The sequence below is a fragment of the Thalassophryne amazonica genome, chromosome 15, assembly GCF_902500255.1.
Source record: "Thalassophryne amazonica chromosome 15, fThaAma1.1, whole genome shotgun sequence".
Classification (NCBI taxonomy): domain Eukaryota; kingdom Metazoa; phylum Chordata; class Actinopteri; order Batrachoidiformes; family Batrachoididae; genus Thalassophryne; species Thalassophryne amazonica.
Window position 1 is genome coordinate 57,533,591 of NC_047117.1, and position 25,679 is coordinate 57,559,269.

The 25,679-nt window shown below is 43.6% G+C and overlaps 1 protein-coding gene across 6 annotated transcripts in view; it reads left to right on the plus strand.

Annotated features, from left to right (window-relative positions):
• Positions 1-3,108: 3,108 nt before the first annotated feature.
• Positions 3,109-25,679, plus strand: part of LOC117526752 (nucleosome-remodeling factor subunit BPTF-like) — a 119,605-nt gene continuing 97,034 nt past the window's right edge. For 5 of the 6 annotated variants that reach the window (XM_034188822.1, XM_034188824.1, XM_034188825.1 and 2 more), the window contains exons 1-3: positions 3,109-3,878; positions 10,330-11,152; positions 18,634-18,685. In XM_034188822.1, coding sequence (XP_034044713.1) covers positions 3,296-3,878; positions 10,330-11,152; positions 18,634-18,685 — 1,458 coding nt within the window. In that variant the 5' untranslated portion in view covers positions 3,109-3,295. The remainder of the gene's footprint in view (positions 3,879-10,329; positions 11,153-18,633; positions 18,686-25,679) is intronic. The other variant, XM_034188823.1, reaches the window with a different exon arrangement.

A 25,679-nucleotide genomic window follows, 5' to 3' on the forward strand; every position in this document is an offset into this window, starting at 1 on the left:
TTTGGATGGTGTGGGCAGTTTATGTGGTAGGAAACTTCAAAATATTGCTAGTTTGGATCAAATATTTAACTGAAATCTGACTTTATCAGAAGGATTTTCCAGTTTGACCCAGGAAGACCAGAGGAAGCCATATTGCATTTAATATACATTAAATTTGTGGAGATGAGGGTGGTGCAAATAGGAGTGCACTAAATCTTAATTTACACATCAGTGGTGTACATAGCTTTTGCCAGGAAAATGTTCATGGGTGGGCTAATTTTGAAGCTGGAGTCATCTGACTCACAAGACGCCATGATAGAACGAGGTAGAGGAAATGTGACCCGGCCCAGAGGAAGCTCGGGGCCCTCATCTGGAGCCAGGCCTGGATGTAGGGCCCATCAGCGAGCACCTGGTGGCTGGGCTTGCCACGGAGCCCAGTTGGGCACAGCGCGAAAAGACAACGTGGACCTTCCATCTCCACCCTGTGGGCTCACCACCCGCAGGGGGAACTGCTGGTGTCGGGTGCGCTGTTCATTGAGCGGCAGTGAAAGTCGAGGGCCTCGACAGACCAGACCCGGGTGGCAGGGGCTAGCTCTGGGGGTGTGGAACGTCACCTCGCTGTGGGGGTGGAGCGACGTTATCGCTCCACCTCCCGCTTGTGCGGGAGGTGGAGCGATAACAGTTAGATCTGGTGGGCCTCGCCTCCATGCACAGGCTCGGCTCCGGAGCCACTCTCCTTGATAGGGGTTGGACCTTACTCTTCTCTGGAGCTGTCAGGGGGTTAGGCACTGGGCAGATGTGGGGATACTCACAATTCATGTTGGAGTTTACTCCAGTAGATGTGAGGGTCGCCTCCCTGTGTCTTCGGGTGGCAGGGGGAATTGAACCATAATGGGCAATCTTCAAGGCTTCCATTGCTGAAGCTTCAGCGGGGAGCTGTGGCCTGAAGGTCTTAGGTGACTTGAGGGGTGGCAAAACTCAGGTGGTTGTCCCCATATTTAAAAAGGGGGACCAGAAAATGTGTGCCAACTACGGGGGCATCACACTACTCGGCCTCCCTGGTAAAGTCTACTCCAGAGTGCTGGAAAGAAGGGTTTGGCCAATAGTCAAACCTATGATTGAAGAGGAACAATGGGGGTTCCGTCCTGGTCGTGGAACAACCGACCAGCTTTTTACTCTCACAAAGATCCTGGAGGGTACCTGGGAGTATGCCCACCCAGTCTACATGTGTTTTGTAGACTTGGAGAAGGCGTATGATCAGGTACGCTGGGAGATACTGTGGGAGGTGCTGCGGGAGTATGAAGTGAGGGGGTTCCTTTTCAGGGCCATCCAATCTCTGAACTTGCAAAGCAAGAGCTGCAGTAAGTCGGACTCGTTTCCGGTGGAGGTTGGCCTCCGCCAGGGCTGCGCCTTGTCACCAATCCTGTTTGTGATATTCACGGACAGGATATTGAGGCATAGTTTGGGGGAGGATGATTTCCGGTTTGGTGGGCTCAGGGTCTCATCACTGCTTTTTGCAGATGATGTGGTCCTGTTGGCTTCATCGGTCGGTGACCTCCAACACTCACTGGATTGGTTCGCAGTTGAGTGTGAAGCGGCTGGGATGAGGATCAGCACCTCTAAATCTGAGGCCATGGTTCTCAGCAAGAAACCAATGGATTGCCTACTCCGGGTAGGGAATACGACCTTGCACCAAGTGAAGGAGTTCAAGTACCTCAGGGTCTTGTTCACGAGTGAAGGGACGATGGAGCGTGAGATTGGCCAGAGAATCGGTGCAGCAGGGGCGGTATTGCATTCGCTCTGCCGTACTGTTGTGACAAAAAGGGAGCTGAGCCAAAAGGCGAAGCTCTCGATCTACTGGTCAATCTTCTTTTCTACTCTCACCTGTGGTCATGAGGGTTGGATCATGACTGAAAGAACTAGATCGCGGGTACAAGCAGCCGAAATGGACTCCCTTAGGAGGGTGGCTAATGTCTCCCTTAGAGATAGGGTGAGAAGTTCGGTCATCCGTGGGGAGCTCGGAGTAGAGTCGCTGCTCCTTCATGTTGAAAGGAGCCAGTTGAGGTGGTTCGGGCATCTGGTAAGGATGCTTCCTGCGTGCCTCCCTAGGGAGGTGTTCCAGGTACGTCCATCTGGGAGCAGACCCCAGGGGAGACCTAGGTGGAGAGATTATATCTCCACAATGGCCTGGGAACGCCTTGGGATCCCCCAGTCAGAGGTGGTCAATGTGGCATGAGAAAGGGAAGTCTGGGGTCCCCTGCTAGAGCTGTTGCCCCCGCGACCCGAAGTGGTTGAAGATGAGTGAGTGAGTCATCTGGCAAGAATATTGCAGCAAACAGTGCCCTCTTACTCGCATTCTTTAAAGTGTAAGTGCAAAGTATGTCAATGTTCATCCTCAACCTAAAATTTATGTCATTTCTAAAACATGGTAGAAAAAAAAGAAAAACAGGACTCACAGCAGGAGGGAGACCCCAATGGATTTCTAGTCCATCACCTTAACCACTCACCCACAACAACCTTTCAATTACCTATACTGTTCTATTTTATCAAATAATCAAATATTTTTGTGATAGTTCTATTTTCATGTAATATTTAGTTATACAATGCATTGTATAACTAAAAAAAAAAAACACAAAACTAATAAGCATGCTTATTTTGTTTTTTTTTCAATTAGGCATTGTTTTTGGACATGCATATTAACCCTCATTTGTTTACAACAGAGAGAACCAAATATACTCGACGTATTGTCAGTTTATGCCGCTCAAGTGCTTTTTAAAGTGAGAATACGTGATTTTATACATCTCTAATCCATATTAGACTGAAAATAAAGTAACTGCAGAAAAACAGTATATCCTGTTTCAATTAATCGTTTTATTTAATAGGTGAGATATATGGAACGAAAAAAGTTTTGAGGTGTTTCGTGATGGTTTGGTTGTCAGAATGAGGCGGTAAATTTATTTATTTATTTAGGTGGTATGCAGCGCCTATTTAATTCCATTTAAAAATTTGCTTTTATATTACAGTAAAGAATTACTTTTTTCCGGTACAGTGGTGTTTCTGTGTCTAACTTGACGGAGCGCTTGGGCCTGCTGTGTTTTCAACGGAGGAAGAGCCGAGAAGAAAAATGGCGTCTGCAGGCGACCAAGAGCGGGATACCGGTGATTCAGTTTGAGCTCCCGACCTGAAACTGGGACCGGGGCTCGGCGGGGATTTGACGGGAGCCTTCCCTGCTTCCGTGGGGTGGTTTTTTTCTCCGGTGTGCGTGTCTTGTTCGAACACCGAGATTGACGCGGAACAGAAGCGGCTCTCTCCCGTAATGAGGGGAGGGAGAAGAGGAAGGCCGCCCAAATTGGCAGCAGCGGTGCGGGAAGGCTCACCCGGGACAGTCCGCGGCTCTCGAGGCGGCAGGAGTAGGGGGATGCGTGGTCGGGGAAGGGGCAGAGGACGGGGCCGGGGAAGAGGAGGAAGTACGGACGGCTGCGGCACTGGTTTTGTGGAGGTGGATACAGAAATAACCGGCCGGGAGAACTTTAATTCGTCCAGGGCCCGCAGGAAAGTTGGAGCCTCCGTCGCGGCTGCAGCAGCATCGCGGGGCAGAGGAGGCAGAGGGAGAGGCAGGGGGTCTAGAGGCGGCCGCGGCGCCAGAGGCGGACTGAAGCGGCCTCAGACCAAAGTGGTCTACGATGACAACAGCGACGAGGACGATGATAATTTAAGCTACAGGTCAGACGACGACGAACTCCTGAACGACAACCCTTCGACGGATCTGGAAGACGAGGAGGCCTTGGGAAACGACTCCGACGATCTGGAGGAACTGCCAGGAGATGAGGATGATGATGATGCTAGCTACTGCACCGAGAGCAGCTTTAGGAGCCACAGCACTGCGGGGAGCACGCCAGGTACGGCCGTTTGCCAGGTGCACACACCTTAGGAAAGCGGGTTTGCTGTGTATTTGTAAAGCCCCGTGAGAGAAAACAAGTCGCATTGTTCAAAATGGAGCTTGCACTCGAGAACAGGCCTTTGTTTACCGTGTGCTCCCCCGGCTCGCATGATCGGCTGCACCACTTCAGCCGGCTCGCACGTTTTCAGTTTTGTGCTAGTTCAGCACATTTTTATTATTATTATTGTTATTATTGTAACTTTATAATGATGAATTCCTGTTTGTATTTCAGAGCGATTGCTTGCACGCTGCATTTGACAATCAGGGCTTCTTAGGCGACGTTCGCCACTTTTCACGCATTTCATTCATTCGGCGTTACACGTGAAGTGTATTGAACACGTTTTCGATTAGTGATGCACACAATAACCGCTTCCTGTGTCATTTCAGAAAATGTCATTTAAACACTTTAGGCGAGATACGCTTGATAGACGTTCTTGTTTTCACCTGTTGGAAACATTAGCTCGTTAATTAACATATTCCCCACCGACACGTCGTTACCATGGCAACGTTTTTTATGTTTACAAGTTTTGCAAATATCTATCCACTCTTTTTGAACAATAATGGAGCAGAACCATTCTGATCGGGCAATTATGTCACATAAGTGCACAAAATCTACTCTTGTAAGTCTATAACAGCAATATTATCAATAATGTTTTTTTTTAATTCATGCAATTGTAAGAGTATTTTCACGAATTGAATTAAATGGAACATTCATTCATTTTTGAACCCACTTATTCCCCTGCCTCAGGGTCACAGGGGCTGGGTTACTGGAGCCCACCCCAGCAGTCATACCGCTGTTCATTGCAGGGCCACACGTAGACAGACAAACATGCTCCCGCTCTCACTCACCTACGGACAACTGAGTCACCAGTTCACCTACCCTGGAATACTGGGAGGGAACCCACACATACATGCCAAGAACATGCAAATTCCACACAGAGAGGACAAGCTAACCTGGAACCTTCTCGCTGTGAGGAAACAGTGCTAACCGCTAAGCCCCTGTGCTACTTTTCCATCTTTCAGCTCATGAAAATATTCTTGTAATTTTACTCAAAAACATCCATTATTTGTTTAATTTGACACCTGAATAGATCCTTGTCATTTTTTAGATTATATAGAACTTTACTGATCCCTTGGGAAGACTCTCTCAGGGAAATTGAGGTTCCAGCAGCATTGTGTAGCAGCACACAAGGTAAGAAGCATAGCGTATTAAAAGTGAAAGTAAAAAAGAAAAACCGTTTACAATATGAATACCGGACATACTGATCAATACTAGTTTACTGGCTACTACTGTTCCTCTCATTCCTATCCGCTATCTTCCTGTTACTCTTGTCCCCCCGAGTTAGGAGTTGTACAGTTTGATGGCCTGAGGGACAAAGGAGCCCTTCAGTCTCTTGGTCCTGCAGTTAGGAAGGAGTAGTTTGTGGCCGAAGAGGCTCCTCTCGTTGCTGATGACTGTGTGCAGAGGATGACTGGCATTGTCAATAATGTCCAGCAGTTTGTCAAGTGTTCTCTTCTCTGCCACCATCACCAGAGAGTCCAGCTTCATGCCAAGCACAGAGCCAGCCCATCTGATCAGTTTGTCCAGCCTGGATGTGTCCTTCTTGGATGTGCTGCCTCCCCAGCACACCACTGTAAAAGAAGATGCTGGCTACTACGGACTGGTAGAACATCCACAGGAGTTTCCCACAGATGTTAAATGACCACAACCTCCTCAGAAAGTACCTCCTCAAATCTTTTACTTAAAATTAGACAGGTGAAATAGTACGTGCATCCATTGTGCCCAGTCCAGCGAAAAGTCACGATAGGAATAGGAACTTGTCCAGTTCGTCATCCGACAGCACTTCTATGGCTTCTAGAAATGTCCCAGAGAACACTTTAAGGTCCTCATCACCTTATGTAGGGAGGTGGTGGTGTAACAGCATGCACGTTGGACTGGGATGCCAGCGACTCAGGTTCGATTCCCGATCGCAGCCACGCTCCCAGCTGGCATTCGTTAACAATCAGTGCTGGGGAGGAGTGAGAGACACGTGCCGTGGGCCCTTCTGGAAATAAGTCCTTCTTTGAGACTTTCGTTGGTTACCCATGTTAAATAAGAGAACCTCCTCCTCAACATCTTATGGGTTACTGGGTTTAGCGTCCTCATTTCATTATGAATGCATTTTTATGAAAAAGTAGTGAACTCGTGCAATAACTTGACATTACATGTGCAGTAACGCTGACCACCATGTGCAGTAACTGAAATCCTATGGGCTACACTCATACAAATATGTGTAATGTCATTTTCTCTGTGCCTTATATAGAATGTATATTTAATTGTTTACTAGCTTATACATAGCTTCACTTATTTCTAGCTCACTTTTTTCACTTGGTCTGCTAAGTTTGTAAATTAGTTAGTTATTTACGAGTCATAGGTGATAGCTTCTTTTTATCTTTTTTTTATTCTCAAACTCCGTTACGGAGCAGCACCCCTAATGTTATTGTATGTGTACAGTGACAAATTAAGCTTCTATTCTATTCTGAAGTCATTCAATGGAGAGGAATGTATTGGACAAAAACAAACAGTGAATGGGACCAAATTACACATAAAATGATATAAATCATACAATGGTACATGAAATACAATCTACAGATCAATTGACATTTAGGTGTTACATACTATTGGTCAATTTTATACTAATGGAAAATCCACTGTTTTTCCTTACCAAATAGGTCGCTAGTTAGGAAGGTGGTAGTCCAGGTCACATGGCCTACTGTCTAATAAACTGAATTTGGTCTCTTGTCATACCCATAATTCAGTGCTTCCTTCACAGTGTATGTGCGCAAAATTGTTGGAAGATTTCTGGTTTGATACTCTGTTTTACTAAGTTATTTGCATTTTTTCCTTGAGTTTTTGATCAAGCATACATTGAACAAAATATTGACAGTTTGCAGTTTGCCTTGTTAAGCTATTTTTAGAGTATGTCACACCGGAATATAAATTGCACCTGTTTAAAAAATGCTTCTTGAAGAGGAAAAATCTGTCACACTAGAGTATTTCTGCATTATCAAGCTCTTTAATTTGGGATTTTTGTGTCATTGTGGTAGTATACCATTTTTCATTGGCATTTATTCTTTTATTATTATAATTTTTTCCATTTAGTACTTTGATTCCTGGGAAAGTCCTGTATAAATAGTCAATTGTTATTGTTGCTAATGAATGTATGATTTACTTTTTTTCCTTCTTATACAAGTCATACAGAGTATAAGTCGCAGAACCTCCAAACTAGTAAAATAACCACATATTATATGCAGAAAAATATGATATAAAGAAATGCAAACCGGAAAGTTTCCACAGTTTCATGTGCATGTATTATAGTGTCTGCCACATTGCATTATGGGTAATGGCAAAACAGGAATATACGCAAGTAGTTTTGCGCACCCTACCAGTAGAAGCAAACGTTGAATTCTCCTCCCTCACACCCAGCTTCTTTATCAGGTTCATGTGCCTCAAGTTTCAGCAGTGTGTGCTTCAGTGTTTTGCTTTGCGACTACTGCAGTCAGGGATTGAGCCACTGACCCTTCAGTTTATGGACAATCCATTCTTCCACCTGAGTCACCCTTCACCAGTAGAAACATGTATTATGTTAAGGCTCGGTCCCACCGAATAATGAAGGCTGAAGAAGGAGCCACGCATGGGTGTGGGGTGATTATTTGAAGAATGACCCACGTTTTCATCTATCAAGTAACCACTATGAAGGTGCCACTATGTGCCTCTCTGTACCCCACATGTGCCACGTAGCAGCCTCTAGTGAGCCACGACCACCTGTCATTACAGCCTCGAATGGCTCGCATCAGCCACACTAAGTCACGTAGTGCCATGATAGCGCCATGATAACGCCATGTTGGTGCACGTTTAGGCATGAGTTTGGTCCAAACCTCCAGCCCTCCCACACCTGGTCCCTTTAAAGTATGGGTTTTCAATTCACAGATTCACAGCAGCATTTAAAGATGTCCCTTTTTTTTTATTTTTTTTTACGCAGTCCAAAAATAGACACTCCATCACAGTTCCGCAGTTGTGCGCTGTGCGCCAGGCTGCTGTCCACCTGTAATGCACCAGACCAGCTAGACCCGAACCACGGGTTCCTGGAGAGCCGCCTCTGTGCTCCTCGTTGGCTCTCTCGCTTTTTTTTTTTTTTTTTTTTTTTGCGGCTTTAAACACACAAAACTTTGTTTGTCCGTTTATTTCTACAAAATCGCTCTTTTGCGCGCACGCTGCTGTTGTCCTTTCATAGACAGCCGCCTCTCTGCTCTTTCTAAGTAGCTTCCTTTCCATCCGTGGCTTGCTGGCTTTATTTTTTCCCTGGCTTTAAGCACAATCATTTTTACAACGTGAATCCATTTTAACTTTGTATTCGTCCGTTTATTTCTGCAAAAGCACTCTTTTGCGCGCAGTGCCGTTCTGCATACAGAATGAGGTGGCCGTTTTATTATATACACCTGTGGATCATTCTCTCTCTCTCTCTCTCTCTCTCTCTCTCTCTCTCTCTCCTCTCTCTCCTCTCTCTCTCTCTCTCTCTCTCTCTCTCTCTCTCTCTCTCTCTCTCTCTCTCTCTCTCTCTCTCTCTCTCTCTCTCTCTCTCTATATATATATATATATATATATATATATATATATATATATATATATATATATATATATATATATATATATATATATATATATAAACTTTTAACTTTGTGTTATGTCTTTAAAATCGGTCTTTTGCACGCTCTCCACCTGTGTTGCTGAACAGCTCCTGCTCTTAGCTGCTCCACTGGAATTATCTTCCATGGCTTTAAACACACATCCACTTTCATGCAGTCACCCAAATTTTAACTTTGTGTTCGTCCAATATTGACTGAAATATCACTCTTTTGTGAGCTGGCGTTCTGCCTAAATGCTCGTTTGAAGCATGATGATGAGTCACTGCCTCAGTGCGCACACACAGCAGAGCTCATGTGATCCATTAATTCCAGAAGTGATTAGAGGTATTTTCAGCATCCAAGGTTTGACAGAAAATGATTAATCCACTACAAAATAATTATTTTATATAGAGTCCAGCACACAGAGCCGGTGGAATTTGGTGCGCAAAGGAGGAGAGCCGCTCCAAAAATAGCCTCTCAGGTCCTGCCTCAGTGCGCACACACAGCAGAGCTCATGTGATCCATTAACAAGATATTAAATTAACATACTTTTACATACAACAGACATCAACATACAGACATACTTTTACAGCTAGGAACTGTTTTATCAAGCTATAAAAAAACATTAAAAATAATTACCTTAAGCTGTTCAAAATACATCCCACATGGAGCAGGAAAGAGAGGAAAAAAGTGTCCAGATGAAACAGTCCTCTGTGATGCCAGAAGTGATTAGAAGTGTTTTCAACATCCAAGGTTTGGCAGAAAATGATTAATCCACTACAAAATATATAGAGTCCAGCGCACAGAGCAGGTGCAGTTGTGTGCGCAAGAGGAGGAGCCGCTCCAAAAACAGCCTCTCAGGTCCTGCGAAGGTGCCAGGCGCACGGATAATGGACTTTTTGCAGACTCGTAAGCACCACGCAAATGCTTCTAAGCAGTCGCAGTAACTCGAACACAAACTGCGCCACGCTGTTGTTGCTAAATTTTGAACATCTTGAAATTAGCGCCACGCTCAGAGAGGAACCTCGTTAACTGAAGATAATGCCTCTAAGAGCCACTCTGAGCCACTGTAATGCCACAATAGCTCACGAAACAAAAAAAAAACAGGGTGCGTGGCTCCTTCTTCACTCCTTCACTCGGTGGGACTGAGGCTTTAGAATTTAACTTGCTGCAGTTCCTGTTTTCATGGGATGAGAATGAGCTTCATCTTTCAACTGAAATGGGGCTATGAAATGCTACATGTTGCAATACATTGTCGTACTCTGCATAATTCATTGCAAATTTAAAAGTAGTGTTGAATACAAATTTTTGTGTACAATCTGGTCTAATATTTACATTACATTATACTTATAACTCATTGGATAAATTGGTTTAAAAAAAAACATTCTAATTTATTACTGTGAGATTCATTGACTCCTGGCGTAGTTTTCCACTGCAGGGAATACTCTACAGAGAGATATTTCTTTCAGCTGTGGAACCGTCATATTCTTGAAAGTTTCATGCTCCTCCATAACGACAGACATAAAGATAATGCCTGTGAAAGTAACAGTAAACAAACCCAAAAAATAATAACAAAGTAAAGCAGAGGTGCTGCTCAGCAAAAATCATCACTGCTACTGGAAGTGCACAGATCTGCTTAAAAAACAATGCTATTTTTTTTTCTATATGCAGTAGGAAGAATTAAATAAATTGTTTTAATTTTCACATCTTTTTTTTCCCCACATTGCCCTTTCACTCTCTCACAGGCCAGCGAAGGATTCAGACAACACGCCCCGAGTCTCCAATCTTTGAAGCAAAGGACATTCCTCCATTGGAGCTCCCCAAGTCTTCTGAAGATCTCCTGGTTCCTACCTCACAGCTCCTCAATGTATCTGCCATTTATGAGGTCCTCCGTAACTTCAGCTCAGTGCTGCGGCTCTCACCGTTCCGCTTTGAAGATTTCTGTGCAGCATTGTCCAGCCAGGAACAGTGCACATTGTTGGCTGAGACGCACATCTCCCTGCTCAAAGCCATTCTCAGGGAGGAGGATACTTCCAATACAACATTTGGTCCAGCTGACATTAAAGACTCAGTTAACTCTACTTTGTATTTTGTGGATGGTATGACTTGGCCAGAGGTGGTGTGGGTTTACTGTGAGAGTGATCCAGAGTACCGTCATATCCTACCATACCAGGAGGGTGAGGAATACCCATATGAACCCTTGGAAAGTAAAATTAAAGTTCTCCAGTTTCTCGTGGACCAGTTCCTGGCAACTAACATCGCACGGGAAGAGCTTATGTCAGAAGGTGTTGTCGCATATGATGACCACTGCAGGGTGTGCCATCGTCTTGGTGATCTGCTGTGCTGTGAAACATGTTCAGCTGTTTATCACTTGGAATGTGTGAAGCCGCCATTGCAGGAAGTGCCAGAGGATGAGTGGCAGTGTGAAGTGTGTGTTGCACACAAGGTACCTGGTGTGGTGGACTCCATTTCTGCAATTCAAAAAAGCAGACCATTTCTTCGTCAGCTGCCAGTTGCCTGTGACCGGCATCATCGCAAATACTGGTTCCTCAACCGGCGCATTGTAGTGTAAGTTTGCCTGTCTGCCAAAATTATTGTGTGTTTAATTTCCATTATTTTCAGGTGGTTTGAATGTTGCATGATGTTACATCTATCGGGAAATGCACGCGCCTTGCGTCATTGTCACATTAAATTGAAAAATGTTCCATTCAAATTTGGCACCATGGGTGCACCTATCTAGTGTTTCCTCTATATACACTGCTAAATTATTACACCTGCTGATTTAGTAGGGCAGGCACACAGTATAGCTGGTCTTTGGGCTCAGTAACACACAGGCGAACCTCCACCAGGCCAGAAATATTTTGTTAATAACGGTGCTGAAAAATACAGTCAAATATCCATTAAGTTGGATGTCAGTTTTGAATATCTTACTGACTGTCACCTGACAGCAGCATCACATTATAAATTCCTGTGTTCTGCATTAATTGAAGTTAGTTAGTTTTCAGTAGAAGATGTCAGACATTAACCTCCACCCCGAGCTCCTTTTAAGTAACTCCTGTCTCATGGCAGACATCTTTCTGGCTAAAAGCAAAGTTTTATTTGAAAAAAAATGCATATAACTCTGATTCATGTGATGTTTTCACACACAAGCCTGGCCACTGTGCAGCACAAAAATGAGAGTTGCTAACCGGCATCCCATGGACCACGGTTGGCCCTACTTTCAAGATGTGTGGACTTAACCTTTGAATCATAAAATGAGCGTACATTAGGGATGGGTGATAGAATCTCAAAATTATATCACAATATTTCAAGTAAATTTGTGATAAGGGCAATTTCAGCATTACTCAAGTTACATTTAAAACAACAGATGCTTGAATAAAGGTGTCTCCCTCTTTTATGACTGGACTGAACATTTGTATTTTTTCATGGTGAATACTAAACACCAGTCTTTACATCCGCATAGCACAACATGAGAAAGATCTTTCTTCATTGTCCTTGCTGGGCACATTTTGTCACCGTTACTCACGTTACGCAAAAATCACATGGCTTTTTTTAACTTACGTTTGCTTTCACCTTCTTGTTAAACTACAGAGGACAGAGTAAATGATCTATTATAGTTTAAACCTTTATTAATAACCTCTTCAAAAGAACAAACAAATTGCAACAGACTAACATTTGTCTTTATAGACATTAAAAGAATAAAAGTTATGTTACTCACGTTACATGTTCACCAAGAACACTGCAGTGCATTAAAACCTTAAGTTTTTGAAGTGAAGACTGCTGTGTAAGCAATTAGTAACTCTGTGAAAACTGTTGACTAGCCCTCCCCCCAACACCACCCCACGATCATTGATCAATCTTGTCCATCAACCATGGAAATACGTCAGTAGTCCTGTACAAGAAAGTTCAGTGGAGTATCTTTCTGAGTTCCTGATACTCCCTTCGTATCTCTTTCACAACATCTTCATCAATCGAAAAGGGATTTTGGGATTTTCCCCTACTCTCTTATTTAGCAGGAGTAGGGGAAAAACTACAGAGGATCTTCACACAGCACAAAATCCCAGTTTACTTTAAACCTGTTAACACCTTGAGACAGAAATTAGTTCACCCTACGGACAGGATCCGTAGTTACAAACAGAGCAATGTAGTGTATTCTATCAGATGTCATGAAAACTGTAACGAACACTACATAGGTGAGACTAAGCAGCTGTTACACAAAAGGCTATACCAGCACCACAGAGAGGGCGCCAGTGGACCTCAGTCTGCAGTTCATCTCCACCTTAAAGACACTAACCACATGTTTGAGGACAAGGAAGTTAAAATCTTAGCCAGAGAGAAGAAATGGTTTGAGAGAGGGGTGAAAGAGGCATTGTATGTGAAACATTTGAAACCCAGCCTTAACTGGGGAGGGGGTCTGAGACACGCTTTGTCCCCTGTTTACAATGGGGTACTCAGGTCAAAGCAGTTTCAGTCTTTTGTTCATGGTAATGAGTCATTCATGTCATCTAGACAGCCGTCAGATGAGCCGTCAGGAGAGGTGGCAGTCCCATCGTTAGGAGGGAGAGCTACCCTGTCATTAGGAGGGTGCTAACTAGAGCACAATAGGTGCTAATTAAAGCAATTGTTTAGTCACTAGCCAGTAGCAGTCTGCCTCTCAGTAGGAGGGGTCTGGTTAGGTTTAAAACTCCTGCTTTTGTGGCTTCTGTTTGTTCTTCTCTACAAGGGTCAAGACAGAAGTCAGACTACCAGAGCAAGAATTTTAGCTGAGGAAGCTTCTGCGATTAGAAATGCAATGTCCTCGCATTAAACAACCCAGTCCAGTCGAAGATTCAAGCTTATCTACTTTGTTTGATGTTGGTGGATTGAAATTTGTTATGACATGACACAGATTCAATTTCTCCCACCATACAGGAAATGACATGTATCACCTATTGCAGGGGTGGCCAAGTTCGGTCCGCGAGAGCCACATTCCTGACACTCTTAGTTGTCTCCCTGCTCCAACACACCTGAATCCAATGAAAGGCTCATTAAAAGTCTCTGACCACTCGCTTATTAGGTTTACAATTACGCTGCCGCGTTTAGTGGAGCAACAACCTTGCCTATCATTGCGGCGACAAATTAAACCTTCAACTTTGACTGAACTCGAAGCAAGACTACCTGAAATCCTAACTTCAAGCTTGATGAAATTTCAGTCAGTAGACAGTCTTGCAGATAGCCTGAATTTAGTGCTAAAAACCACACTTGATAAGATTGCGCCTCCTCTATTAAAGCCACGCCTTCCCAAAGCACAGACACCCTGGTTCAGTAGTTATTTGCGTGACCTTAGGAAGAAGGCTAGAGGGTTGGAACGGAAATGGTGTAGTTCCAAACTAGAGGTGTTTCACCTTGCGTGGCGTGAAGCTATTTTAGATTATAAGCATGCTTTATTGGCTACGAAGCAGGCATATTATTCTGAATTGATCAACAAACACAAGCATAACTCAAAGTTCTTGTTTGATACGGTGGCATTTCTTACTCATGGACAGCCACCTGTTGGTCGTTCTCCTTTTTCAGCACAGGACTTTCTGGACTATTTTGAAAAGAAAATAGAAGATATTAGGTTGAGCACATCTCAGCATACTTTGGTTGAATCATTGTATCCAGCTACTGAGCTGGGGACTACTACTGAGGTGCTGCCTAGATTCACGGAATTTAACAGTATCTCACAAGGTGTGCTGATGAAACTCGTGATGTCTACTAGAAGCACAACTTGTTTATTTGATCCTATACCAACAAAATTGTTTAAGGATCTTTGGCCCATTCTTGGGCCGACTGTGCTGGAAATTGTTAACCTTTCTTTAAACTCTGGATTTGTTCCAAATTGTTTTAAATCTGCAGTGGTTAAACCACTACTCAAGAAATCTAATCTTGATCCTGGTGAATTGAAAAATTATAGGCCCATATCAAATCTATCATTCTGCTCTAAAATTCTGGAAAAGGTGGTTTCACGGCAGCTTGTGGACTATCTTACTGAAAATGACCTTTTTGAGCCACTGCAGTCTGCTTTTAGAAGGCATCACTCCACAGAAATAGCACTTATTAAAGTAGTTAATGATCTTCTGCGAGCAATGGACTCGGATACTACTACAGCATTGGTGTTGTTGGATCTCAGTGCTGCGTTTGACACAGTTGATCATCATATTGTACTTGATAGGCTAGAAAACTGTTTCGGGATTACTGGAACTGCTCTTGTGTGGCTGACGCGTTATCTGTCTGGTCGTTCCCATTGTGTTTTGTGCAATGACACTACCTCTGACTTTAAGGGCATGAAGTTCGGGGTTCTGCAGGGATCCGTTCTGGGTCCCTTGCTTTTTTCCTTGTATATGGCACTCCTTGGGAACATTTTGCGGCGTTTCGGGGTTGCTTTTCATTGTTATGCTTATGATACTCAGTTGTATATGCCGATAGCTGCTGGAAATCCTGTCCGCATAAAATCTTTACAGGACTGTCTTGCAGCAGTGAGAAGTTGGATGTCTAGCAACTTTCTGCTTTTGAACTCTGATAAGACTGAAATGATGGTTCTTGGCCCAGCAAGACATCGGCACCAATTTGATCAGCTGGCGCTTAGCCTAGGTTCATGTGTTATACATCATACTGACAAAGTGAGGAACCTTGGGGTAATCTTTGATCCTACGTTGTCCTTTGACCTCCACATTAGGGACATTACGAGGACTGCTTTCTTTCATCTGAGAAATATAGCAAAGATTCGCCCCATCCTGTCTATGGCTGATGCTGAGACTCTGATTCACGCATTTGTCTCTTCTAGATTGGATTATTGTAATGCTTTATTTTCTGGTCTGCCGCAGTCTAGCATTCGAGGACTTCAGTTGGTGCAGAATGCTGCTGCCAGAATTTTGACACAAAGTAGAAGGTTTGACCACATTACTCCCATTCTGGCATCCCTTCATTGGCAACCGGTTTCTGCCAGATTGGATTTTAAAGTTTTATTGTTGGTTTATAAAATTGTTCATGGACTGGCGCCTTCCTACTTGACGGACTTGGTTAAGCCCTACGTACCTGCGAGGCCTTTGCGTTCGCAGGGCGCAGGGCTTCTGTGTGTTCCGAGGATGAACAAAAAGTCTGTGGGGTATAGAGCCTTCTCCTACCATGGTCCGGCTCTTTGGAATGATCTACCTGCTGTTATTCGGCAGTCTGACACGGTGGAGATTTTTAAATCAAGACTGAAGACCCACTTTTTTAGACTGTCTTATCATTAATTTTTTAATCTGTTTGTGTTTGCTTTGTCATTTTTTTTTTTTATTCTACTGTGTTTTATCTTTTAACTGTGCTTTTCTTGCTTTTAATTTTGAATTTAGATTAATTTGTGTTGTTGTGAATTATGTGAAGCGCCTTGGTGTGACTTTGTCGTGATTTGGCGCTATATAAATTAATAAATTAAATTAAAAGTCTGCTAACGAGTCTTTCATTGGATTCAGGTGTGTTGGAGCAGGGAGACAACTAAGAGTGTCAGGAATGTGGCTCTCGAGGACCGAACTTGGCCACCCCTGACTTATTGCATTGTGGGAAAACAACCTGCCACCTATGTCTGAAAGCTAAAACAATAGCTAATTGGCTGCAACCTATATGTAAAAACAATAACTAGTTGGCTGACTAAGTAACTTAGTGGTTCAGTGATGGAGTGTTACTCACGTTACACTACATGTTACTCATGTTACAGAGTTACTCACGTTAGAGATTTTGAAGCACTTCTGCCCAAAGGCTATGAGGGATTTTTCTGATTTTGTTTCATGAATATAGTAATTCAGGGTGGAAGAGATGAATGCAGGAATCTGGCTGTCATATCTACCAGCACTGTCAAACTAGAGAAAAGTTCATAATTTTTTGTTACTCACGTTACCTAGAAGGACTTCCTCATTTTCGTCACCCAGGCTAAAAAACGAGAGTTAAGAATGTAACTACGGTTCTATGAATTCCGAATGACCGCCAAAGGGCGGTGCTTTAGCACCTGGATAACTACATGTGCGCAGCACAGAGGTCAAGAATATATACCAACAAAGTCACGCCATTGAATGTGACCTGGGTGACGTCGCTGGTTGTCTTTATATACCAGACGCACCCAGCACTCGCTTCTTTTCTACATTCTCGCATTCTTAGAGGTTGAGAACGCATTTAGCTGCGATTGCCACTCTCGCTTGTAGCCTCGCAACCCACCTTTGGTTCGAGCTACGTGCACTGCACACGTCCTCCAGAGGCTGCGAGACACGGCTTCACCATTTTTTGTATTCTTTGACGCCTGTCGTGAGTACACCTTCCTAGACGCCGGGTGCACGCCTTTGCCGCTGCCCTGCTGGGTATTTTCCTCTGTGCACATTAGCTGTGTTGTTTCGATGAAAGCTGGCTATTTGTTTAGTTGTGTCACTAATCCCGTTAACTACGTGGTAGTGTGTGTATCAGAACCAGTATAGTGTACTGTGTTGGGCTTGCCGTGAGTGTTTTCCACTCCTTGAAGTACTTCGTCTGCACTGCCACCATTTGCTAAGTTTAACACCTCCACTAGCAGCTAGTGTTGTCGTCGTTGCTCTAAGTGACTTAGCACTTGGGCTGTGAGTTTTTCGGCTGTGTGCATCGTGTTATTACTGTGGCTGTGAGTGTTTCACGCTCCGGGCCTTGTATTAGCTTTTACACTGTGAGTGTTTCACGCTCCGTGCCGAGTCTGTGGCTGGAGTGCTTCACGATAGTAAGTACTTTGAAAAGGGCTTATATCGGCCGATAATATCGTCCGGGCTCTACTTTTTATCACTTGTGTAGGGTTTCTCAGTTATTGAAAACCTGACTATTTTAAAATCTTGCCATGCGAACCAGGCATTAAGGACATCAGTTTTACAACTGCCAGATTCCTCTGTCTGAAGGTTTTTTCACTGGGGCGGGGGGTGTGTGTCTGTACTTCCAGACAAACAGTATTGCAGGCTGCCAGTGCGTTTGTGGTGGTTTAAAATCCATCTTGAATTAGGGGTCTGTACCATATTGAGTTATCAGTATAAAGCGTTCGGTATGCATACTGGAAATCCCATTCCCATATTTTTGATAAATCAGTGCTGGATGTGGCAGTCCGTTGGTTTGCTGTTTTGTGCAGCAGTTCAGAGTTGAAAAAATGGCTTGCATTGTCTCTGTCTCACAGCGCGGTGGCGACGCAGCAGACAAGAGCAACACATCCCTAGTGAATTTATAAACAGACTACAGTGTTGCCCATGTGGATCCTCAGGCTGTAGATTGGGTAGTGTTTATAAAATAGGTAACTGCCATTTTTAAAGGGTGGTAATTATGCAAAGTTTGTATAATGAGTTGGAATGTTTTAGAACCATAGATTTTAGACCTCAACAGTTTTTAGAAGTAGAACTCAACCCTTTTATTTTCTATTATTATGCATTATGACTAAGGCATTGGACATGTTCAAAGATGGCTAACACGACCTGACATAAAACAAGATAAATCTTTATTGGCTTATCTTGTTTTATTATCTTATATTATTAACTAATCATCAAAGAGATAATCATTATTTTTATTTCAGTTAACAACAAATCAGTCACCCCACTGTTTTATCATGAAACCAGTTTCTGTTTTGATATGTTGAGTATAGTGACATTTATATCCAAATCCAAGATGGGCAGTTGGGAATTTTTTTCTAAAATCATTTGAAAATTTTTCTAATATAATTTGATATGATGTTACCCCATTGAAAATGTGGGAAGAAGCTAAGCCAGTCATGTCAACATGATGCTTGATCACATAGAGCCCCAAATTGTACACACTGCGTATACATGTAAAAATAATCATCACAATTCTGATGGTGTCAATTTTGTGTATTGGTGATGTTTAATGATGGCAGCCTGTTCATGTGGTTTAGCAGTATAAACAAAATTACACGCCAATAGAAAGCATGTGTCATTGTAATATTTTTTACTGCTACCTGACAACACTTCCTCTGTTTGTTGTCTCCTCTTTGTGTTTAACTTCTCTACATGCTCCCCCCCCCCCCCAAACACACACAGTGAAGAGGATGGTGAGCAGGAGGAGAAAGCCATCTGGTACTACAGCACAAAGGTAAATGTGACCATTCCTTACGCTGACTTGGATTTTTGCTCTTCATAGAATTCTCAGCAATTTTTATACATTTTTTTTCCCCTTTTTTAACCACAGAGCGACTTTTGTTAATGTTCTTGTTAATGACAGTTACCTGTCAGTATACATTAATTTGCATGTCTTTAGATAGTGAGACAGTAAAGCCTGGGTCCCACCGAATAATGAAGGATGAATAATGAGCCACGCATGGGCGTGTCAGTGATTATTCGAAGAATGACCCACGTTTTCATCACAAATCTGCTATGAAGGTGCCTCTATGTGCCTCTCTGTACCCCACATGTGCCACGTAGCAGCCTCTAGTGAGTCACGACCGACCTGTCATTAGAGCCTCTAATGGCTCGCATCAGCCACACTAAGCCACGTAGTGCTGTGATAACGCCATGTTGGCGCACGTTTAGACATGGGTTTGGTCCAAACCTCCAGCCCTCCCACACCTGGTCCCTTTAAAATATGGGTTTTCAATTCACAGATTCAGAGCAGCATTTAAAGATGTCACATTTTTTTAAATGCAGTCCAAAAATAGACTCTCTAGTACAGTCCCGTGATTGTGCGCTGTGTGCCAGGCTGCTGTCCACCTGTATTGCACCAGACCAGGTAGAATCGAACCACGGCTTCCTGGAGAGCCGCCTCTGTGCTCCTCGCTGGCTCCACGGCTCGCTGGCTTTATTTCTTCTGCGGCTTAAACACACAGACCGTAATCCCACTATAAACTTTGTGTTCGTCCGTTTATTTCTGCAAAATTGCTCTTTTGCGCGCGCGCCACTGTTCCATTCCTGGACAGCCGCCTCTGTGCTCAGTCTCACTGGCTTAAAATCCATCCATGGCTTGCTGGCTTTATTTCTTCTCTGGCTTTAAACACAGTCATTTTTAAAGCCGTGATCACTTTTAATTTTGTGTTCGTCCGTTTATTTCTGCAAAAGCACTCTTTTGCGCACGGTGCCGTTCTGCATACAGAATGAGGTGGCTGCTTTATTGTATACACCTGTGGATCATTTAAAAAAAATATTTATTTATATATATATATATATATATATATATATATATATATTTCTTTATTTCTTCTGCAGCTTACAAGTCACCGTGATACAACTTTTAACTTTGTGTTATGTCTTCAAAATTGGTCTTTTGCGCGCTCTCCTCCTGTGTTGCCGCACAGCTCCTGCTATGCTTTTAGCGGCTCCACTGGAGTTATCTTCCATGGCTTTAAACACACATCCACTTTCACGCAGTCACCCAAATTTTAACTTTGTGTTTGTCCAATATTGAATGGAAAATCACTCTTTTGTGAGCTGCCGTTCTGCCTAAATGCTCGTTTGAAGTGTGATGATCAGTCACTGTGTCAGTGTGCACACACAGCGGAGCTCATATGATCCATTATCAAGATATTAAATCAGCATACTTTTACATACAACAGACATCAACATACAACAGACATACTTTTACAGCTAGGAACTGTTTTATCAAGCTATAAAAAAACATTAAAAATAGTTACCTTAAGCTGTTCAAAATACATTTCACATGGAGCAGGAAAGAGAGGGAAAAAAAGCATCCAGATGAAACAGTCCTCTGTGATTCCAGAAGTTATTAGAGGTGTTTTCAGCATCCAAGGTTTTTCAGAAAAGGATTAATCTGCTACAAAATAACTATTTTATATAGAGTCCAGCGCACAGAGCGGGTGGAATTGTGTGCGCAGGAGGACAGCCGCTCCAAAAATAGCCTCTCAGGTCCTGCGTAACTGCCAGACGCACGGATAATGGGCTTTTAGCAGACTCGTAAGCACCACGCAAATGCCTCTAAGCCGTCACGGTAACTTGTACACAAACTGTGCCACGCTGTTGTTGCTAAATTTTGAACTTCTTGAAATTAGCGCCACGCTCAGAGAGGAGCCTCGTTAACTGAAGATAATGCCTCTAAGAGCCACTCAAAGCCATGAAACTCCCACAATAGTTGAAGAAACCCTCTCATAGCAAAGAAAACATGCTGCGTGGCTCCTTCTTCATCCTTCATTATTCTGTGGGACCCAGGCTTTAGTAATTAATTCATTTAACAACCCAAATGTATGGATTATTGTTCATACAAAATGAGAGTTGCCTATGTAACAATATTTCTGAGAACCAAAATGTGCCAAGCAGAGACAGCAACAACGTAAACCTTTATAGTAGAGACAGAAAGACCACTATCAAACAATGTTTGAAGATAGTTAAGCAGCACTGGCACAGAGTAACGCTCTGAGTCTACACCCTGTGTACTAGTGGAGGACTCACAGGCATTCAGTACTGGCTGCCCAACAGCTTGATCTCAAGAGTTCAGCATGGAGTCTGTTCCTTCAGGGGAAACATATACAGCTGAAGATGTTCTGTGTGAGGATGCTAAATGCTCCCCTCCAACTGTGACAAAAGGTCCCTCCTCTGAGGGAGAGGCCACAGCTCCCCACTGAGGAGCATTAGAGCCATGGGGAACCATGTCCTTTCCAACCAGTGTGGGTGTACCAGCAGCACTGTGTGATTGCTAATGCATATCCTGTATAGTGTCAGCATGATCAATGGAAGAGGAGGAAATGGACACAGGAGATGGCCTGGCCAAGGGTGAGCCAGAGCATCTTGGCCCAGGGGGCTGTTTGGTTCTGAGGGAGCGAGCCATAGGTGACAGTGTGTTGTGGCATTCTAGGCAAGCAGATTGATTTCTGCCCTGCCGTACCTTTCCCACATCATCTGAACCACATCCTGGTTCTGTCACCACTTGCCCCGTGACAGTTTCTTTCATGACAGCAAATCTGCAGCACAGTTCTGCATGTCTGGTAGATGCATAGCTCTGAGGCTCTTCAAGTGAGGCGAAGCCCACTGGACAAATTTCGGGTCTACTCTCAGGGAATGAACAGACCTGGTGCCCCCTTGATGGTTTATATGGTAGACTGTTGATGTGGTGTCCAGCCAAACAAGCATATTTCCCTTCTAAGGCAGGGAAGAAATGCCTCAGAACTAGCCAGACAGCCCACAGCTCCAGCACATCGATATGCTGAAGCCTCTCCCAAGGGCTCCAGACACCCATGACCATTCTGTGGTTCTACACTGCACCCCAACCTAAAAGTGAGGCATCTGTAGAATGACCTTCCAGCGGGAGGGCAGAGAACTCAGAGGAACATCACATCATGAACCTCCTGTCTGCCCAGGGCCAAAGATGTCAAAGGCACCAGCTGTGAAGATGCACAGACCTGTTTTGGTGTAGTTTGGGGTCGAGGCTGTAGAGCCAAATTTGGAAGGGGTGCAAAAACAGGAGTCCCAGAGTTACAACTGCTGACACTGCAGTCAGCTTTCCCATCAGCTGGTGGAGCACACCATATGTCAGTCTTGTATTTCTGTGAACACGGGAAAGCAGAGTGAGAATGTCTCTATGGGGATTACATAGTCAATTGCAATGCCATTTAAAAAAAAAAAAAAAACGCCTGTTGGCTGGGAGTTAAGGAGCTCTTTGCAAAATTCACGAAGAGCCCTAACTGTGACACATGGTTCAGTGGGGTCAAAGTGTTGTCGAATGCTTGCCCCCGGCTTGGAGCACACACAAGCCAGTTGTCTAGGTACAGAAGAATCCTTATTTTAAGATCCTGCAAAGGAGAGAGTGCTGCTGCTGTGCATCTGGTGAATCCAATGGAGAGTCCAAATGGAAGGAGTCAGAACCGGTACACCTGTCCCTTGAAGGCAAATCGGAGAAACTGCCTGTAGGGAGCTGCCACTGGGATGTGAAAATAGTCGTCCTTCAGGTCCACACTGGTAAACCAGTCCCCCTGCCAAATTGCCTGTAGAATGTCTATTGTGCGGAGTATGTGAAAACGCAGTACTTAAATGTCTGAGGTCAAGAATAGGATGAAAACCACCATCATTTTTGGAACTAGAAAATAAATTGAATAGAACCCTCTTAGCTGATCCAAACTCTGAACCTGTTCTATGGCTCCTTTCTTCAGGAGCTCTCAAATTTCCTGTCTGAGAACAAGCGATCTCTCCACTCACCCCAACATTTATTTTGACTTCTGTGTCATTACAGACAACATGAACCCAAGATATTTCATGTTTGGTGTGGTCAGCTTCATTCATCTCTTTATATACATACGGTACATTCCTGCATTTAAGGCCTGCAGCACATTCCATAAAAGGTGGGACAGGGGCAGTTTAGGACTAATAATGAGATTAAAAAAAACAATTGACTAGTGATGCTATTTCAAGCAATTGATAGTAATCATGATTTGGTAGAAAACCGGTATCCATGAAAGGCTGAGACTTTGAGGAGAAAGATGGGCATAGGATCCCCAGTTTATCTACAAATGCAGGAGAAAATTACTTTTAAAACAATGTTCCTCAAAGAAAAATTGGAAGGGATTTGTACGTAATATCAATAAATGATTCAAAGAATCTGGAGTTATTTCAGTGACTAAAGCAGTTGCACAACCCTAAGATAAAGACTGATAATCTCTAGTCATTCATCAATAACTAATATAACCACATTTGCAAAGGAGTACTTTTGGAAACTTTTGTCAAGCACATTGATCGCTATGTTGAATTTTGTAAAGTCTTTATTCAGTTGATTGGACTGTTCTCTGGGACATTCTGAGGTTTTGTGGGATCCCCAAGAAGCTGCTCGATATTATAGCCAGCCTATACACAGATCCTGTGTGTGCTGTGCATAGACTCTGAGATTTACCTAGTGATAACTGCCATTCGTCAGGGATGTGTTCTGGCTTGCACACTGTTCAATGCGTGCATGGATTGGGTATTGGGTAGGGTTGTGGAAACTAGTGACTTGGGTGCTTTTGTTAGCAAGGAAAGGTTTACTGACCTTGACTTTGCAGACGATGCTGTGATCTTTGCAGAGTCAATGGATGCTCTGATTGTAGCACTTGAGAAGCTGAATGGGGAATCAGAATGTCTGGGTTTGAGATTTTCCTGGATCAAAACTATGATTCAGACTTTTAATGACTTCCTGGACTCAGCCATCAGAAGTGTATCTGTATGTGGTGAAGTAGTTGAACTTGTGGAGGCATTCATTTATCTTGGCAGTGACATACATGTCTCTGGGTTTTTGTTATTTGAGTGTGAGAAGTGCCTGGGAAGCGCTTATGGAGTCATGAGGGCACTGTACAGAGGTGTTTGGTGATGCCGATATCTTTGCAGGCAAACGAAGGTCCAAGTCTTTAGGGTCCTGGTGCTGTCTGTCTTGGTATTTGTTTGTGAGACTTGGATGCTAACCAGTGACCTAATGCGATGACTGGATATCTTTGGTACTAAGTGTCTTCGAAGGATCCTTGGGTACCTCTGGAATGACTTTGTATCAAATGACCGGTTACTGAGAAAGATTATGATGAGAAGTATCACGTGCATTGTGAGCAAACGGCAGCTATGACATTTTGGCTGTGTGGCCTCTTTGTGCATGATCCAGCACACAGATGCCTGAGTGCTGCGAACCCCAGTGGCTGGAGAAGGCCAAGGAGATGTCTGTGTTTCAACTCGCTACAGCAGATAGATGGTTGTTTTAGAGATGGACTGGTTGTCTGCCTGGGTAGTTCCGTGGTGTTGTGGATGTGGCAAAGCACAGCACCAGCACATGCTCTCAGACTTGACTTGTCACGCACTACAGGATGGAGTTACATTCACAAATACCACAAAAAACTTTACTGTGCAAAAAAAAAACCTTTATGTTAACTCTGTCAGGAAGTGGCATCTGCTTCTCTGGGTTCAGAGGCATCAGAGTTGGAGCGTCATACAGTGGTAACATGCATTATGATCAAATGAAACAGTATTCTAAATCTTTTTTTGGAAGACATGAACATTGTGTGCTCCAGACCAAAGACAAAAACAACCATCCAGACTGTTATCAGCAAGTCCAAAAGCCAGGGTCTGTCATGGTATGAGGTTGTGTCAGTGCTCTTGGCAAAGGTAATTTACACTTCTGTGGTGGCACTGTTGATGCGAAAAGTAAATTGAAATGTTAGAGCAGTATATGTACAATATGTACATACGTGGTCTATTAGAAAAGAAACCAACCTTTTTATTTTTTTCAAAAACTATATGGAATTGAATCACGTGCGATTACATCAGACAAACTTGAACCCTCGTGCGCATGCGTGAGTTTTTTCACGCCTGTCGGTTGCGTCATTCGCCTGTGGGCAGGCTTTGAGTGAGGAGTGGTCCACCCCTCCCGTCTATTTTTTCATTGTTTAGGAATGGCTCAGAGACTGCCGCTTTGCTTGATCAAAATTTTTACAGAAACTGTAAGGCACATCCGAGTGGACACCATTTGAGAAATTCAGCTCGTTTTCGGTGAACATTTTAAGGGCTGATGAGAGATTATGGAGTGTTACTGTTGCTTTAAGGACAACCCACGGAGCCGTAGGGCGTGCCGCGCTCCGAGCCGCCGTCGTCAGCCTGTTTCGAGCTGAAAACTTCCAAATTTAAGCCTCTGTTGACCCAGGACGTTGTGAGAGAACAGAGAAGTTTCAGAAGAGTTTCCCTGAGACGGCTAGATCACAACAGGACCACTGAAAGTGGAAACGGATGTTGCGTCTCATGGATTTGCCCTTCAAACATGTTTGCATGAATAATGTCAGAAAATAACACCTGAAACATGTCATCTCTTGTATCATTGTTAAAATGTCATTTACGTGTTGTGAGATGGAATGGTAAATGGACTGCATTTATATAGCGCTTTTCCATCTGCATCAGACGCTCAAAGCGCTTTACAATTATGCCTCACATTCACCCCGATGTCAGGGTGCTGCCATACAAGGCGCTCACTACACACTGGGAGCAATAGGGGATTAAAGGCCTTGCCCAAGGGCCCTTAGTGATTTTCCAGTCAGGCGGGGATTTGAACCCATGATCTTCTGGACTCAAGCCCAACACCTTAACCACTAGACCATCACCTCCCCTATGGAATGCAACATTATAAAATGATAAATGCTTTAGCA